Genomic DNA, 19,462 nt, shown 5'->3' on the forward strand with positions numbered 1-19,462 from the left:
GGACAGAAAATGCACCAATTGCGCTCAAGGGTCAGCCCTGGGATCTACCCCCTTATCGAGGAGGTGGAGGACTATGATGCCACAATCGAACTGCTAAAAGGACATTATCCGCCCTGTAAATCAGGTCTACGCACGGCACCTGCTTGCAACTAGACGGGAAAGCCCCGGGGAATTGTTGGAGGATTTCTACTGGGCGCTACTGGTGCTGGGCCGAAACTGTGGCTGCCCACAAGTTTCGGGGAGCGAGCACACGGAACTTTTAATCAGGGGTGCTTTCGTAGCAGGTATGAGCTCCTCAGATATCCGCCGAGGACTCCTAGAAAACGACACCCTGCGACTCAGAAGGCACGGGCCCTGGCATGGTCCATGGACGTAGCCTACCAAAACGTGCAGTCCTATGCGCCCGACTGCCCGGCGGCCCCCTGGGCTGAGTGGCACCCCCAGCGGCAGCCCCACAGACCTTCCCCCTGACCCCGCAGGCCTGCGCTACGAGACGGCCCGCTAACGCCGCCAGGCCCCGCTGTTTCTTCTGCGGGCAGGCGAATCATCCCCGCCCACACTGCCCAGCCCGCACTGCTGCCTGCAAAGGGTGCGGCAAGAAGGGCCACTTTGTGGGGGTCTGCCAGGCCCGCACCGTGGCCACGGTCTCCAGTGACTCCGGACCGCTGCGGCAACCCCCCCTTCAGGCCCCGACCGGCCAGCGCTCACCGCCACCCCCTAACCTAGGGCCACGTGCGACCCACGGGCGTGGCCATCTTGCCCCCCGGACACCACGCTGGACGGGTGGGCGCCGCCATTTTGTCCATCCCCGCCTCCATCTTGTACAGCCCCGGACACCAAATGCGACCCATGGGTGACGCCATCTTGGATGGGGCCCCAGGCCTCCAGCACGGCCGACTACACGCTGCCCGATCAGAACTCGCAACTGCTTCATCTGGCCTCGATGACACTGGACCAAAGTCGACCCCGGACACTCGCAACAGCAACAACGACGGTCTTCATCAACGGCCATGAGATGTCTTGCCTGATTGACTCTGGGAGCACGGGAAGCTTTGATCACCTCGACACGGTAAGGCGCTGTTCACTTGTTACCCACCCTGTAAACCAAAGGGTCTCCCTGGCCTCCGGGTCACACTCGGTGGAGATAAAGGGGTTCTGCCTAGCGAACCTCACTGTCCAAGGCAGGAAATTCGACAATTACCGCCTGTATGTCCTGCCACACCGCTGCGCGGCTACCCTCCTGGGGCTGGACTTCCAAAGCAATTTGCAAAGCCTGACCTAGAAATTCGGCGGCCCTATACCCCCCCTTACTGTCTGCGGCCTCGCGGCCCTTAAGGTCGACCCGCCTTCCCTGTTTGCGAACCTCACCCCAGATTGCAAACCCGTCGCCACCAGGAGCAGGCGGTACAGTGCCCAGGACCGGACCTTTATCAGGTCAGAGGTCCAAAGGCTGCTGAGGGAAGGGGTCATCGAAGTGAGCAACAGTCCCTGGAGAGCTCAAGTAGTGGTGGTAACGACCGGGGAGAAACATAGCATGGTCATTGACTACAGCCAGACCATCAACAGGTTTACGCAGCTGGACGCGTACCCTCTCCCCCGTATAGCCGACCTGGTAAACAGGATCGCACAATACAAGGTCTTCTCCATGGTGGATCTCAAGTCCGCCTACTACCAGCTACCCCTCCGTAATAGTGACCGCACGTACACTGCCTTCAAAGCAGATGGGCGGCTCTATCAATTATTAAGAGTTCCCTTTGGTGTCACTAATGGGGTCTCGGTCTTCCAGCGAGGGATGGACCAAATGGTTGACCGGTACGGCTTACGCGCAACATTCCCATATCTGGATAACGTCACCATCTGCGGCCGTGACCAGCAGGACCACGACACCAACCTCCGCAAATTTCTCCAGACCGCGAAAATCCTTAACCTGACAAACAATAACGATTAATGCATATTTAGCACTGACCGTCTAGCCATTCTAGGCTACATTGTGCGAAATGGAGTTATAGGCCCCGACCCTCAGCGCATGCACCCCCTCTCTCACTGCCCAAGGCCCTGAAGCGCTGCCTCGGGTTTTTCAGCTATTACGCACAGTGGCTCCCCAACTACGCAGACAAAGCCCGACCGCTAATCCAGTCCACAACCTTTCCCCTGTCGACGGAGGCCCGCCAGGCCTTCAGCCGCATCAAAGCAGACATTGCAAAGGCCACGATGCGCGCCATCGACGAGTCCCTCCCCTTCCAGGTCGAGAGCGATGCGTCCGACATAGCTCTGGCGGCCACCCTCAACCAAGCGGGCAGGCCCGTGGCCTTCTTCTCCCACACCCTCCATGCTTCCGAAATTTGCCATTCCTCGGTCGAAAAAGAGGCACAAGCCATAGTAGAAGCTGTGCGACATTGGAGGCATTACCTGGCCGGCAGGACATTCACTCTCCTCACGGACCAACGGTCGGTTGCTTTCATGTTCGATAATGGACAGCGGGGCAAGATTAAAAACGAGAAGATCTTGCGGTGGAGGATAGAACTCTCCACCTTCAACTACGACATCTTGTACCGTCCGGGGAAGCTAAACGATCCTCCTGATGCCCTGTCCCGCGGCACTTGTGCCACCGCACAAGTGGACCGCCTCCGAGCCCTCCACGAGGACCGCTGCCGCCCGGGCGTCACTTGTTTCTTCCACTTCATCAAGACCCGCAACCTGCCCTGCTCCATCGAGGAGGTCAGGACAGTCACCAGGGACTGCCAAATCTGCGCGGAGTGTAGACCGCACTTTTACCGGCCAGAGAGGGCGCACCTGATAAAGGCTTCCCGTCCCTTTGAACGCCTCAGCATAGATTTAAAAGGCCCCCTCCCCTCCACCGACCGCAACACGTATTTCCTGAACGTGATTGACGAGTACTCCCGGTTCTCATTCGCCATCCCCTGCCCAGACATGACCACAACCACCGTCATCAAGGCCCTCCAGGGTATCTTTACACTGTTCGGTTTCCCCGCGTACATACACAGTGATAGGGGGTCCTCCTTTATGAGCGACGAACTGCGTCAATTCCTGCTCAGCAAGGGCATCGTCTCGAGCAGGACGACCAGTTACAACCCCCGGGGAAACGGACAGGTGGAGAGGGAGAACGGCACGGTCTGGAAGACTGTTCTACTGGCCCTACGGTCCAGGAATATCCCAGTCTCCCGCTGGCAAGAAGTCCTCCCGGTGGCCCTCCACGCCATCCGGTCGCTGCTCTGTACAACCACAAATCAGACACCTCATGAACGTCTCCTTGTTTTCCCCAGGAAGTCCTCCTCTGGGACCTCGCTCCCAACCTGGCTTGCGACACCCGGACCCATCCTGCTTCGGAGGCACGTGCGGGCGCACAAGTCGGACCCGTTGGTCGAGAGGGTCCACCTGCTGCACGCTAACCCCCAGTACGCCTACGTGGCATTCCCTGACGGCCGGCAAGTCTCCATTCGGGACCTGGCACCTGTCGGAACCCCACGCGCACCCGGACCATTACCCCCCCCCCCCACAGCACCTCACTGGAGGGTCAGTACTCCCGCCGCTCCTGCCTAGGCTCGACCACCCACCGACACCCCCCACAGTCGCACCCTCCACCCCCCCCCCCAGGTCAACCGTTTGCCCCAACAGCGCCGCCTAGGGGTGACGAAGCTGCCAGGGAGGCCGAAACCACGCTCCCGGAGTCGCAACCACCTGGACCCTCACCAGAATCACCACCGAAGTCCAGACGCTCCAGAAGGACGACCAGGCCATCCGATCGACTTATTGCTTCGCTATGACTTTAACTGTGAACGAACACTTTGTAAATATTCTCGACAGCACGGTACCTCCATACCTGATCATACCATGTTAAAGACGACTGTTACCACTGGCCACCACCCCCGCCGGACTCATTTTTAACAGGGGGTGAATGTGGTAGTACCAGGTATTGCGGTACCAAAGAGGCTGATGACCATTGGTTAAACCCAGGAGTTTACCATTGGCTGTTGATACGTAGCTCCGCCCTGACAGGCGGAGTATAAGAAACGGTGCCGTCCCAGCAGCCTTCACTTTCTGTACCGATGCTGCTGGGGAACAAGTTCTAGTAGATTAAAGCCTTCAGTTATGAAATCACTTTGTCTTGAGTGTAATTGATCGTGCATCAACTATGGCAAGCCAGATAGGACATGTAGTACTGTTGCATTTCAAAACTCAAACATCCCTCTATTCATAAGATGCAAAAACATCCCTTTTCCTGATAAACAAAAGACAAATTTGCATGCATGATCATGTGTAACTGTGAGTTCTCAAGTTACCCACAATTCACCCACTGTTCTCCTGTATTGGCAACTGTTTGTTCCCCTGGTCAGTCTCTGCAGCAGGGTTGCATACATTGAGCAGGCTTCTCTGTTGGCTGACGCTAAAATTGGGAACACGATTGGGCGAGGAATAGGTGCCGACACCAAAATCGTGGCAGGTGCCGATTTATACCAAATCGCAATTCTCTGTCACCTCAACAGCGGTGTCAATATAGCCCGGAACGTATGTACAGTAAACACCGTTTGCATATCATTAATGGGCCTGACCCGGCATTCCATGGGACCTCCGCGATTCTCCGTCTCCGATGGGCCGAGTTCCCGGCGGCGTGGTTCACTTGTGATTTTAAAAATAGTGAAACCCGCATCATAGCTGCTCAGGGAGAGAGAGGGGTTACGGAAACTGTCCAACATCGCCATAGTTTGCCGACAGTTGTGCCGCTGGCCTGGGGGCTTCTGTCAGGGCAGGGGGGACGGCCTGGAGGTGGGCTGTGGGGTCGGGGTGGACGGGCATGGAACACCATTGCCACTGCCGGAAAGGCAGCCTTTCAGCTGCACACGTCGCTGATAGCCAGCTGTGAACTTAGGGTCATGAGTCGTACAGGTTGCCCACAGGGCACTCCCCTAAGTACTTCTGGCCCTAGCTGACCCATCAGCGGGATGGGCGCGCCCCAGCACAACCAATGCCACTTTGTTGTTGGGATGTGTGTGTGTCGGGATTGTAATATGTACATGTGGCTGCAGCTTGTCAGCCTCCCGCGTGTAAATCACGGACCTGGCGAATCCTGCACCATTTTTCATTGGAATCGATCATGTTCCATGTGGTGCTGGTGCTAGCTCCTCGACAGTCGCTATATCGGCCCAGGTTCGGCGCCAGCTTTGCTGTTGTGAAAGTCCACAAATCCTGCCCTGGCATCAACACTTTGCTTCAGGAACGGAGAATCCAGCCCATTGTCTTTAAATCATTCAGGTGGTATGCTTGGACGTTGCCATTGGCTGTTCATCTGGATGATGACTCCTCCCTGGGGAGTGTAATTTCCATGGCACTTGTTGACAGATAACTGTTGTTGTTCCATTTCCATTGTTGGGGACATGTGGGCCTCTGGGATTTTTGGTTGTTCTTCATTCGGTACAGCTGGTGAGATCCCTTCTCTCTGATTGCTGTGAAGGAACAGCTTTGCTAGTTGTGTCTATACACCTGCTGTTGCTGCAGGGTGTTCGGTTGTTTACTTTCACCACAAACACCTCTACTCAAATCCAAAGTTTCCACGTGGGCTGACCACATACTATGGGGTGATAACGTCTCATATCCCAAGGTTCCAAGTGGGCTGACCCCTGTTGGAAGTGTTGAAGGTTTGTACCCTACCAGGCTCTCCAAATGTTCAGCTCTGGCAATGGGTTGGCACTCTTGTCAAAATGAAATTTGGCTTTCTGCCGTTTCACTTTGACATTTTCATTCACACCTGTTACTACTTCTGGCTTCAGTAGATTTTTTTCCTATCGGAAGATTAGTTTGAATACAGTTAGTCTTTGGATTGGATTACTTTCCATGCTTTCAGTCTGTGTGTTTCGTCACCCAAAGATTGCCTGGAGTACATCTGTGCTAGATTTGCTCACTTTCTTGATGATTCCTTTGGTGATTTTTAATGCCGCGTCACCATTTTCATTCAACTGGGGATAATGTAGAGATGATGTGTCGTGTTGAATTTCCCAATCCTTTGTGAAGTAGTTGAATTCTTCACTTGTGAACTGAGGGCCACTGTCACTCATCACATGTCTGGAATGCTACAATGACTGAAGAGGGCCCTCCGGCATTCTACTATTTCTCTTGTTATCATTTAAGTCAGCTGAACACACTCCCAGGAGTCCGAATAGTAGCCTACAGTGACAAGAAAATCACACCCTGCTAGAGTGAAGAGGTATACTTCCAACTTCATCCATGGTCTGTCTGGGATGTCATTGATCATTAACAACTCTTTAGCTTGTTTAGCTGGTCTGGCTGATGTGTTCTTTAATTGAATTAATCATGTTTGGCCAGTAGAGCATTTCCCTTGCTTTTCTCGGACTCAATAAAATTCCTTGATGGCTTGCATGGAAGCATTTCAGTATTTCTCCTCTCATCTCCTTGGGAATGATGACAAGTTTCCATCTTGGGCTGTCAATGTATCTCAATATGTCTGATATGTTCTTGTGACCACAGGAGTGTCCTTGATATTTTCAGGCCATCCTTCCTTCATGACTTCTTGTAGCACCCAGAGAATTATATGTTGTTAGATAGTTTGTTTGATTTGAATAAGGCTCTTATCTATCAGATTTAATATCTCTGCTGGGTTGATGATTTCCAGGTCATGTTGAGCTGTTCCTTCATGTTGAATCTGGAAGATTTCACATTCTGTTGCAGTATCCTAAACTTTCTCTAGGGGGAGTGCTGCTCTCAACCGCAAGTCTGCAAGGTGTATCATTTTCCCTTGAATGTATGTCACATCCAGATGATATCTCTGTAAAGAAATTACATTAATTACAGACACTCTGGAGCAGATAGTAACAGTTTCAGAAAAATGCTTTGAAGTATCTTATGGTCAGACTCCACTGTTGCTTTGTCTTTCCAAAGCAGATATTGATGAAAACACTCGCAGGAAAAAACAATAGCCAGACACTCTTTCTGAAGCCGAGCATAGCAATGTTCCTTTTATGTTAGTGCCTTGGATGCAAATACGATGAGTTGTCCATCAGATTTGCTCCATAACCTTGCTGACATCAGACTGCAAGATGACTTCTTCATTGACGATATAGTACTTCAGCACTGGGGTTGTCATCACTAGTTATTTGATTTCAGTGAACACTGCTTCTTTTCTGTTCCTCAATATCACTGCACATTCTAGACAGTGGGAACTTGCATAGACAGTGGAACCTCAAGATGTATAATTAGATAAAAATGTTGCTAAATAGTTCATGAAAATCATTATACTGCTTTCATGTCCGCTGGTTGCTGCATCACTGCTACAGCTCTCACCTTGTCACGATCTGGGCAAAGATCTTTTGCTTTCAATATATGGCCTGTGTACTTGACTTCGGGCATCTTCAGTTTCAATTTTCTCTTATTCTGTTTCAGGTTCATCTGTTGAGCAGTCATATTAAATTCTGATTATGCCCCAGGGCATTCTTTAGGAAAATGAATGCGGCGATCTCGGGTTTCATATGGGCTGGAAAGCCCCAAGGGTGAAGAAGGTCCTTCTTGAGCGGGGGCACGGGGAGGGAGGCTTGGCCCTTCCGAACTTTATTAATTACTACTGGGCGGCTAATATTTCGATGGTTAGGAAGTGGGTAGTGGGGGAGGGGTCGGTGTGGGAGGGGTAGAGGCGGCATCATGTGAGGGCACGAATCTGGAGGCTCTGTTGACTGCACCTCTGCTGTTCTCGCCGGCTCGGTACTCCACAAGCCCAGTGGCAGTGGCAGCCATGTGGGGGCAATGGAGGCAGCATGAGGGGGCGTCGGTGTGGTCACCGATCTTTGACAATCACCGGTTTGCTCCGGGGGCGGGGGGGGGGTGCTGGGGGGGTGCTGGATGGGGGCTTTAGGAGGTGGCAGCAGGCAGGGATCGACAGATTTGTGGACCTTTTCATTGAGGAGGGCTTCCCGAGCCTGGAGGAGCTAGAGGAGGAGTTTGAGTTACCGGGTGGGAACAGATTTTGGTACCTGCAGGTACGGGACTTTGTCCGGGGGCAGGTTCCAAGCTTCCCTCCCTCCCTCTAAGGGGACTACAGGATAAGGTGATGTCAAAAACAGGAGTTGGGGAGGGGAGGGGAGGGTCTCGGAAATATATAAGGAATTGATGGAGTGGAAAGGGGTCCTAATCGGGGAGGTGAAGAGGAAGTGCGAAGACGAGTTGTGGGGGAGTTGAAAGTTGGGCTGAAGTATGGGAGAAGGCCCTGAAAAGAATCAATGCACCCTCGCCGTGTGCCTGATCCAGTACAAAGTGGTCCACAGGGCTCATATGACCGTGGCCCGGATGAGTAGGTTTTTTGAGGAGGTGGATGATAGGTGTGGGAGGTGCGGGGGAAGTCCGGCGAATCATGTACAAATGTTTTGGGCATGTCCGAAGCTGAGGGGATTTTGGCAGGGATCCGCAGATGTCATGTCAGAGGTCCTGGAAGGGAGGGTGACTCCGAGTCCAGAAGTGGCAATATTTGGAGTGTCGGAAGATCCGGGAGCCCGGTGGGGGAGAAAGGTTGACGTCTTGGCCTTTGCCTCCCTGGTAGCCCGGAGACGGATTTTGCTGGGATGGGGGGACTCAGAGCCTCCAAAGTCAGGGGTGTGGATCAGTGACGTGACAGAGTTTCTCAGGCTTGAGAGGATTAAATTCGCCTTAAGGCGTTCATTACAGGGGTTCGCTCGGAGGTGGCAGCCGTTCATCGACTACTTTAAGGAAAACTGACCGTCAGCAGGAGCGGGGGACGGGGGTGGGAATTGGGGGGGGGGGGAAGGGGAGGCATGGAAGTGGAGAATAAGGGCAGGGAATCTAATATATAGGAGTTAGGGCGGGGGGAAGTTGGGTATGTTACTGTGGGGTTTTTGCGTGTGTTGGACCGTTCTGTTATTTAGAATCTTAAGAAAATTATAAATGCGTCAATAAAATAAATTCTGATCATGGTCAGCAATGGCTTCATCCATTATGTCTCCATATCCAGTCATCTACTCGGGCTAAAAGCAAATTACTGTGGATGCTGGAATCTGAAACCAAAAAGAAAATGCTGGAAAATCTCAGCAAGTCTGGCAGCATCTGTAGGGAGAGAAAAGAGCTACCCTTTCGAGTCCAGATAACCCTTTGTCAAAGCTACTATGGCTTCCACTCCAAGAAGATCATTTCTGGAGCCGTGAAAATGGCAAACAGCACATACAACAACCATCTGTATTTCTTGAACGGCATTTAGAATGTCATTAGTAAACTGCTCTTTCATTCAGCCTAACTTCCAGTAACCATCCCTCACACCTGGGTAGTAAAGCTCTTCGCCTTGGCAAGTTGCAGGAAAAGTACTTTCATGATTTGCATACAGTAGTGAGATCTCTTTAGCAGTTTATTTATATCCTTTGTGTCTAAGTATACTCGCAGCTCGACAGACCCTTTCACTGACACCATGCTGCTAATACAGTCTGTAGGAGTTGTCACTTTCTTGATTACTTCCTTCTGTTCCAGCTCTTCTATCTTGTCTTTTAGGCATGAGGCCAGCTGGAATTCTTCTAGGCAGATCCTGAATGGGTCTTACTCTTTCATCTTCTTCTAGACAAAATTCTCCTGGGAGACTTCCCAGCCCTGTGAACACATCTTTGCACTCCTCTAGGATATGTTTGGCAGCCAATGGTTTTGTGTGTTGTGGTAGATTGAAAGTCTCCGTTGGCATGTGCAGGGTCACTAGTTCAATCCTTAGACTTGCTTCAGCTGAGATCAGTGGCTGTTGCATTCCATCTAAGATCTGAAACTTGGATCTCAGACTAATTTATTTGCTTGGTATGAGTATTGTGCCATCATATAGCCTCAACCTTCATTTTTGAACCACGATGTTGAACCACTTTGCACAGGTCTGTGATGTTGCATGACGCACCAGTGTCTACCTGACACTTCTTATTCACTTGATGTTCTCCTTCTGCGGTCCCCATTGTAACAGTCACACAAACCATTCATCATTTATAGACTTGATCGAACCAATCTGTTGTACCGTGTATAGTGATTCAGACTCTTCTGCTGATATCTCTCCAGTAGCTACCTGCATAGGCTTGATTTGCTTCTTTCCAGCCCAACACTTGTGTGAGAAATGATTCAGCTTCTTGCAGTTAAACACTGTTTTCTGCATGCTGGGCAACCCTTCTTTTCCATTGTATGAAGTTGTCCACAGTATTTGCATCTTGCCCTTTGTTCAGCCTGAGCCTGGAATGTCTCTCAGTTTAATAATGTATCTCCTGGTCGGTTCTGCCATATATATGTTCTAATGGATGTTTAACAAACTCCGCATTTCTACACACATCTATAGATTTCCTGAGCCTAAGTTTTTCTTCTTTCAGTAGACTTAAGTCTCACTTAAAGTCTTGTTGGCCTAAGAAGATTCAATCTTTAATAATATCATCTTTTCGTGGCCCAAATTCACTTGGTTCTGCAGGCTGTGTTACTGCCGTCACATGCTGTTCAATGAGCTTGTTTGCTCATTTTATGACTATAATTGGAAGCCATCTATTATATCCATCATCATGCAGGGATAGATGCAAGTAAATAATCTTAGATCAATGAGCCAACTGAAATGTCACTGAAAATTGCAGATTTGTAAAATGTTTAAATTGGGAAAATGTTTATTATATCTGTTTTACATATGATGAGAACTTAGGTTGGACTGCGGATGAGTGGCATTGCCAGGTTGTCTGCAGCTGAATGAGCCCAGACTCAACTAGATGCCAGAGTTCTGTCATAGCATTAATCATGTATTTGTGTTGTACATCTTAATTATTCATCGCTTTCCAGGGAATACAGTGAGGATGATCTTACCTGATGGCAATATTTCTACTTTTTTAATATGATGCTGAACACATATTTCACTTTGTGTACATATTGGGCATTCGGAATATTGCAATCCAGTGCATGTTTTGGACTCCTCTGCATATGAAAAGAGAAAACAAAGAACTTTACAGATGCTATGTGAAAGAGTCTTGCACGTACAACAAAGCTGATGCTAATTACTGGTACACTCTAAAGATTCTCTCGACCTGATTCTGCTGCGCATTTCTTCCAGGATCTTTTAATCCCGACCATCAAAGAAATGCATAGCATCCCCCAAGGACTTATACTGGTGTGGAGTAGAGCCTGGGGAAACAGGATAAACCCCCCTTTTTATGGCACAATCTACATATGGTAAGTTTTAAGATCCAGTGTTTGAATGTTAGTGAATAGGTGAATGATTTATTGGATGAATGGGTGAAGTGGAGCCTGCTCTACCACCTTTCTATTCTTAGACAACAGTCAGTACACCTTAATAGCACAATACGTTTCTTCTCATCTATTACCGTAATCTGTATGCATCCTGTGGTAGTGCATCCTCTAAGAGAATCCTGTTTTAAAATTAGGATGGTTTTTGGACAGAGGTGAAGAGAACATTTCTCTCGAAGGTTGTGCAATTTTGGAACTCTGCCTCAATGTGTGCTGGAGGCGCAGAGTCATTGAATATTTTGAAGACAGAGGTAGATAGATTCTTGTTAGGCGAGGGAATCAAATGTTATCGAGGATAGATGGGGATGTGGAATTGAAAACCCAAACAGATCAGCCATGATCTTATTGGATGGCTGAGCAGGCTCAAGGGGCTGAATGGCCTACTTCTGTTTCTATTTTGTATGTTGTTAAATGTCCTTTTTGAGGGTTAGTGAATGGATGAGTAGGTAAATGAGTCAGTAGATGGTATGATGGGTGAGCAGGCAAGGTGCCAGACAGGCAGCTCCTGTATAGTCGGGGGTAATTAGGTCGGGGGCTTAGTTAAATCATGTTGGGGGGGGGGGGGGGGTGGTGGAGGTGGTGGTTGCGGTTAGTTTAGATTGGAGTTGTGTTAAGATGGTAGTCAGTTCAGGTGGGGTTGATTTGGTAGTGGTGGGGTGGGGGGAGGGGAGCAGTGTTGTGTAATTACCCAGATGTTAGACTAGGTTTCAATCTGGCTAATATTACAGTAAGTCCCACAAAACTGTGTAATCTCTGACTCTAGTCTGGATTTGGAAACAGGGTCCCAGTGAAATTGCCCATCAGAAATTTGCTATCCTTTAGTATTAGTCCATGGGTAAGTGTCACGTTTGTCCATTGTCGGAGTTATTGGAGCATGCATTGTATTTCCATAACTATCAAAAGGCTCTTGCTTCCCCGAATGGTTGGGTTTGGAGCAGATATTAGGTTTTGCCAAAACGTTTGGGTTTGTCTGTTGGCACTTGGGAATACTTTCTAATTACCAGACCCAAATTCCTTAGAAATCACAGCTCTACATTGTAGTATTAGAAGGAGATGTTACCTCATATACACACAATTTTATCTTTTTTTATAAATAAAGGAATCTTCTTTAATTTCCTCCACTTTGGCAAATAGTATGAATTGAGTTCTTCTGATAAGATAGAGTTATGTATTTATGTATGGCCTATGTTTTTTCATGAATGGAATGATCTATCTGGACCGCACGCAGAACAATACTTTTCACTGTGCCTTGGTACACATGACAAATCAAATAAATCAAATCAAATATTGCTAATAGTAGTAAACAGTCGAACAGCAACTCAGATCAATCATGATACTGGATCATTCATCAGTTTTACTTACCACTGAGACATTTGGGAAATTCCATGCGTCCATTATTGCAAATTCGTTCTGCAGGAGGCTCAAAATAAAAGCCATTAGGACAGCTAAATATTAAACGCTCTCCATGTTTCATGTGTATTGGTTTCTGGAATGACCAAAATAAGTTGAGATCATTCTTTCTAAAATCTTCCTCTGAGATGGGACACGGTGCTAAATCAGAGAAACACATAATTCAATTAGCTATGCTTGGGGCTGGCATATTTAATTAATCAATAGACCAGAACAAATAAAGTTAAATTAGTTCTGTTCAGACAATTTCCACCCCGCCTTGGCCTGCAGTTGAGACTAGGGGTTAGATTTGATTCTCCGATTCTGCAGCTATGTTCAGAGGATGCGTCTGGTCTTACGACCAAAATGTCGGCTCCACCCCCTCACCGATGCTCTGCCCGATGGGAGCTGGCAGCCGCGCTACGTAAAGCCCCCAGCTTTACCTGCCGATACAGAATGACCGGGTCCTTGGCCGGGCATGCGCACAGTGGCGGCCTGCAGCAGCCGCGTGATACAATATGGCGCTGGCTGTGCATGGACCCAGCCTGCCAGAAATTGCCTCACTGTAACCCCCCCTCACCACCCCCAGACCACCCCCCATCAGTCCCCCTAGCCCCCGTCAAAGCCCCCCACTGCCAGCGGAATGCCCTTCATTGTGGCGGTGCTAGACACAGTGCGCAGCCGCCACGTCAGGTTTACGAAAGTTGAGAGGACATGTGTCCCATGCCGTCGGGAAGTCTGCCCATCGGGGCGGAGCATCAGGGGAGGGCCTCAGGTGAGGGGAGGAGCATCCAAAAAATGGCGCCGCCCCTGATTTTGGCATGAAAAGGGATTCTCCGGCCGATCGCTGAACGTGATTGTGGCATCGGCAATCTGAGAATCCTGCCCAGGGAGTTTAAACCAGACAGCAAGCTACTGAAAGGGGGAGGAGAAGAACTCTCAACAGATGACGATATCGATTCGGGGTTTCAGAGAACAATTCTCCTGTTTCAACCTAGCAAGGGAGAGTGTGAGTGACATTACTGCTTTGCTAATAAGGTGCTCACTGAAATCTGCCACAAGTTGCAGGCAGATATGTAGCCTCAGAGTGGGTGAGAATGGCACTGCCGTTGGCTACAAAGATGATTCGGACTGTGTATTTCTTCACATCAGGCTTCTTGCAGGCTGGAGGAGAGTTCTCCGCTTACTGTTGTGTAAAGGAGATGATTGGGGTACTGTCTGCAAGGGGAGTGCAAAGCGCTGCCTTCTCTTTTTCCAGAGGGAAGCGAACAGAGTGTGCGTGCAGTGCTTCACCACAATAGAACTTCCCAACTAATTGCAACAAGCGAGCATGAACAAATCCATTGCTGACTGTTGAAGTCCCAGACAATTCTACAATTGATGGGATGGAATCTCAAAGAAGGGAAGACTGCCCCGATGTATCCCTGGAGATCATGCTGCGGGCAATAAGGAATTACAGAGAAATTATGTTCCCTGTGGATGAGAGAAAGAAGTCTGCCTCTGAAACCAATCAGAGGTGGATTGGAAGTGACTGAGAAGATCAGCTGGGGCTTCCAGGCTCCTGCTCACAGGATACGGTGCTGCAATAACCATCATGCCACCAGGGCAGAAAAGACAAGCAACATGCCACAGTCCGCTGCCAACTCCCTCACTGGACCTGCCCAGCTACTCCTCAGGCCAATGCACCTTGCAGGTCCTCCATCTCTCCCTCTTGAGGCACCTCCTCACATCCCTATCTGAACAGCCACCACTGATGTATTCTCAACTTTATGCCATCCTTTCCTCACAGTTAACTTCCATATATGTATACAATTCATCCTCTCAAAACACCATTTCTCACACTGATAAAGATCTTTATTCTTTCCCTGCAACAGAAAAGAGCACTGAACAACAGGGAGGCCCTTCTGTCATATCCACCTTGACCACAGAGGATGGAAAAGCACTGAATGTAAGAAGTGTCTCTTATTATGTGGTTATTTGCATTTAAGAGATGGGATCTTCCAGCTATCTGGTGATAGAATTAAATATCATACTGCTACATGGAACACATGGAACACAACTGTTTGCCTTGATGTTACCAACCATTGAAATATGATCAGCTGCACAAGGACAACTTAGAACCCTCTTACCTTGCCCATTCCAATTTATAATTTGCATTTACAGAGAATCACAGAATAATACAGTACAGAAAAGGCCCTTTGGCACATCGAGTCTGCACTGATGCATGAAAACACCTGACCTGCCTACCTAATCTCATTTGCCAGCAGTTGGCCCATAGCCTTGAATGTTATGACATGCCAGTGCTCATCCAGGTACTTTTTAAAGGAAGTGAGATAACCCACCTCTATCACCCTCCCAGGAAGTGCGTTCCAAACTATCACCACTCTCTGGGAAAAAAAGGTTTTTCCTCAAATCCCCTCCGATAGCTCCTGCCCCTCACCTTGAACGTCTGTGCCTTCGTAACTGACTTCAAATAAGGGGAACAGCTGCTCCCTTCTCACCCTGTCCATGCCCCTCACAATCTTATACACCTCAATCACCTTATACTCCTCTCTACTCCAGTGAAAACCACCCAAGCCTATCCAACCTCTCTTCATAACTTAAACATCCTGGTGAATCGCCTCTGCATTCCCGCCAGTGTAATCACATCCTTCCGATAATGTGGCGACCAGAATTGCACAGTACTCCAGCTGTGGCCTCACCAAAGTTTTATACAACTCCAACATGGCCTCCCTTCATTTATAGTCTATGCCTCGATTGATCAAGGCAAGTGTCCCATATGCCGTTTTCATCACCCTATTAACCTGCCCTTCTTCCTTCAGTTATCTATGGACAACCACGCCAAGGTCCCTTTGTTCCTTGGAACTTCCCAGTGTCAGACCATTCAGTGAATACTTCCTTGTCACATTACTCCTTTCAAAGTGTATCACCTCACACTTTCACAGTTAAATTCCATCTGCCACTTTTCTGCCCATTTGACCATCCCATCTATGTCTTCCTGCAACCCAAGACACTCAAGCTCACTGTTAACCACCGGTCAATCTTTATGTCATCCGCAAACTTACTGATCCTACCCCCGACTTAGTCATCTATGTCATTTATATAAATGATAAACAATATGGGACCCAGCATAGATCCCAGTGGAAACCACTGGTACCACCCCTACAGATCTTGCGAATATCATTTAGAGGCTGGTTCCAGAGGAGGAGGAAGATTCCACAGTGGAAGACATTCACTTGAAGGATGCACTATCACCATCCACAAGCCCCAGTACATGCATCTCAGTGAGGCCTTCGAGACAGGTAGTTGGGATGTCAAATGCTGAGCTACACCGCACATGTGAGCAGGAACAGATGTTGGAGGCTGACAGCAGGAAAGAGTCCCTGTTGGAGGTTACAGGGTCCTCCAAGCTCAGAGCATCAGAGGTCATTGATGAGGGCTACTACAAAGCAGCATAGTTGGGTTTTTTCCAGGGATGCTGCACACCACTGGAGAAATATTAAAGGAGTCCATCTTCACCATAAGTGCCATAATATTACAGGCGTTTGCATGGATATCCCATTCCAAGGAAAGAGTGGCACCTGCATGAAGCATCAGATGTGGCAAGTAAGTGAGTGCATACTTTTCTTAATCAATGACCGACATATTCAATCTGTCAAAATGAAGGAAAGCCTTGCCTCGGCCATTCAGTGCCTCAGTTAAGTGCAACAAATCTATCTATTGGTCAATAGTGAGGCAAGGTTGGGCCACGAGAGGGAAAATGGAGAAAGAGTCAAGGAAGTATATTCTTCTCAAAGTATGCCCATTCCTTCCTCAAACTTCCCAACTCAGTCAGAGCTCCACATGTTGCTTCCTGTCCCTACATCCAGGTCTGCCCCTGCACAGATACAGTTGACGCCATCTTTGACAGGATCCTTCAGAGCTCCTAAACCCTGTTGGCCAAATTAGCAGCTGCACACTGACTCACCCTATGAAGATGCAAGGAGTCCTCTCTGCTGTGCTATTTTGTGCAGACCATGGTCATTCTCCACATTCTCATGGTGCATAGTTAATGGTGACCCCAGATGCGTTTTGCTACCTTTGCTTGATGAATACAGTTGGTTGTCTGGAGGACACTTGCCTTGGAATGGAAACACATCTTGGAGACGTTGCTGTTCATCAGAATACTGGTGTAAAGGAACCAGGCAAACCTTTCTTAAAGGAGCTTGTCCTTAAATATAAGGACCATTTGTATGCTGTCTATGGCTCCCTGTTCCTCTAGGAATGGAGCTACTGCAGCACATCTGAGAGAGCTATCATTCTCATTGATCTCATCAGAAACAAAATAGGTATAATTGGCACCTTTGGCAAACACAACATCAGTCACTTAGAGGATACACTTGTGGACAATAGGTAGCAATATTTTATAATTGTCACCAGGAGATTCCTGGAAGGAGATAGAGACAAAGAAATTCAGAACTGCAGTGATTTTGACTGATCCTGGCAATGCATGCACGCCTTGTCTCCTTAACAGGAGATCTTCTTCCAGGAAGCTGCACAAGTCAGTGTCAACCTATGAAAATGCACCTCCTAAGGCATTGATGCTCAGACATATCTGGGAAGACCATTCTCCCCAGATACGCCCTGAAGGAGGTTGAGGGGAGACCTGATAGAGGTATACAAAATTATGAGGGGCATAGACAGAGTGGATAGTCAGAGGCTTTTCCCCAGGGTAGAGGGGTCAATTACTAGGGGGCATAGGTTTAAGGTGAGAGGGGCAAGGTTTAGAGTAGATGTACGAGGCAAGTTTTTTACGCAGAGGGTAGTGGGTGCCTGGAACTCGCTACCGGAGGAGGTAGTGGAAGCAGGGACGATAGGGACATTTAAGGGGCATCTTGACAAATATATGAATAGGATGGGAATAGAAGGATACGGACCCAGGAAGTGTAGAAGATTGTAGTTTAGTCGGGCAGCATGGTCGGCACGGGCTTGGAGGGCCGAAGGGCCTGTTCCTGTGCTGTACATTTCAGAAATTTCAGAAAGACGGGGGCACACAAACTAGAAGGTGAGCACGGGAAACGACAACGACCACAACAAACACAGCAGGGCAACAGAGAGCAAGAAAGTAAAGGAGGAAGGAACATGTCATGTAAGAGTACCTTTAAGACATGGATGTTTAAGCAATGCACCTTCAAGAAAACAGTGATGTCAGAGAGTGGGTGGAGCTGAGGTAAGGTCAGCCATTTTGCAGTTTAGGTTTGCAGTTTGAAAAGCAGCTTGTGTGTGTCTGTGTTTGCAGTGAGCTGGATCTCTGCCATAAAAGACCATCTCTGGATCATTTGGGCGATTTAAACTTATAATAGTGAAGCCTTTAACCTGATGTGATTTTGTTTAAAGCTGTTAAGTCTCTTGGAAGTTTGAAGGAACATTTTAAGGAATTATTTACTGTTGCAATATTTTCTGAGTTATCTTTGAAGTAAGGGGTGTTAAGAGATCTAATGTTTATTTAAGCTGTTAAGTTGAGTTCATGGAATAAGCAGTGTTTTGTGTTTAAAAACCCACATGTCCATAATTGTAATCCACACCTGGGGAAAAATCCGTGGGCTAGGAAAAGCAACAAATCCATTAAAGGGAGAGGTTGGTTGAACTCCCTGATACATTTTTGGGTTCTGAAAATGCCTCGCCCATAACAATTGGTGGCTCATCCGGGATAAAAGTCTATCTATTGGATTGGCTTTTGTGAACTTAAAGACAGTGAAGGATTGTTGCTTTTCCGGTATGGTATTTTAGTTTAAGTGGGGAGAGTGTTGTGAACGATGGCTCTTTCAGTGGCTCAGAAGTTTTTGGGGATGGAGAATGTCACACGTAGTACTTTACGGACAGAAACGAAAAGCAGACTGTTAGATTTGGCAAGAACATTGCAGTTAACATTACCTGACAAAATGCGAAAAAATGAGGTAATTATGGCAGTGGTTAAGCATTTAAAGTTGCCTGAGATAGACTTCAATTCATTGGAAATGGCAAAAATTCAGTTGCAAATTAAACAAATGGAACATGAGAAAGAATTAAAGCGGCTGGCATACGAGAGTGAGAGAGAGGAAAAAGAAAGAGAAAGAGAGAGGAAAAAGAAAGAGAAAGAGAGAGAGAGGAAAAAGAAAAGGAGAGAGAAGAAAGGAGAAAAGAAAGATTAGTCCTAGCAGAACAAAAAGAAAAAGAAAGGGAGATACAAATCAGGGAAAAACATAAAGAGAGGGAGTTTGAACTTCAGAAAATGGCCATGAAACGTGACAATCAGTTAAAATTGGCAGACGTAAAGGGAAACGTACAGTTGGATGGTAGTGATGAGGATAGTGAGAAAGAGCATCATAGTCGATGGCTTGGTGGGAATCTATTTAAATAAGTCCAAGCATTGCCAAGATTTGACGAGAAGGAAATGGAAGCCTTTTTCATTTCATTTGAGAAGGTAGTTAAACAAATGAAATGGCCACAGGACATGTGGGTGTTGCTGATTCAAACAAAGTTGGTATGTAGAGTTAGTGAAGTGTTTGCATCACTACCGGAGGAGGTATCTGGAACGTATGAGGAGGTGAAGAAATCCATCTTAAGTGCATATGAGCTAGTGCCTGAAGCTTACAGACAAAGGTATAGAAATTTAAGGAAAGAATTTGGTCAAACATACATGGAGATGGACTTCCGGGTGCGGCTATGCAGAGCTAGGTCGCATATTCGGCAGCTCCTGCTTGGAACGGACTTTTGGGCTCTTTTACAGGGCCCCCACGGCATTTGTTTGACATTTCCCGGTGTGGGAAGAAGGCTGCAATAT

General features: G+C 48.1%; 1 protein-coding gene across 1 annotated transcript in view; it reads right to left on the minus strand.

Moving 5' to 3' along the window:
• LOC140426554 (complement factor H-like) overlaps nt 1-19,462 on the minus strand; it is a 254,444-nt gene that overhangs the window by 8,171 nt on the left and 226,811 nt on the right. The window contains exons 13-14 of the mRNA XM_072511479.1: nt 12,634-12,822; nt 10,834-10,941 (exon numbers count right to left, since the gene is read on the minus strand). Coding sequence (XP_072367580.1) covers nt 10,834-10,941; nt 12,634-12,822 — 297 coding nt within the window. The remainder of the gene's footprint in view (nt 1-10,833; nt 10,942-12,633; nt 12,823-19,462) is intronic.

This window comes from Scyliorhinus torazame, chromosome 7 (assembly GCF_047496885.1).
Source record: "Scyliorhinus torazame isolate Kashiwa2021f chromosome 7, sScyTor2.1, whole genome shotgun sequence".
In the NCBI taxonomy this organism is placed as follows: Eukaryota; Metazoa; Chordata; class Chondrichthyes; order Carcharhiniformes; family Scyliorhinidae; genus Scyliorhinus; species Scyliorhinus torazame.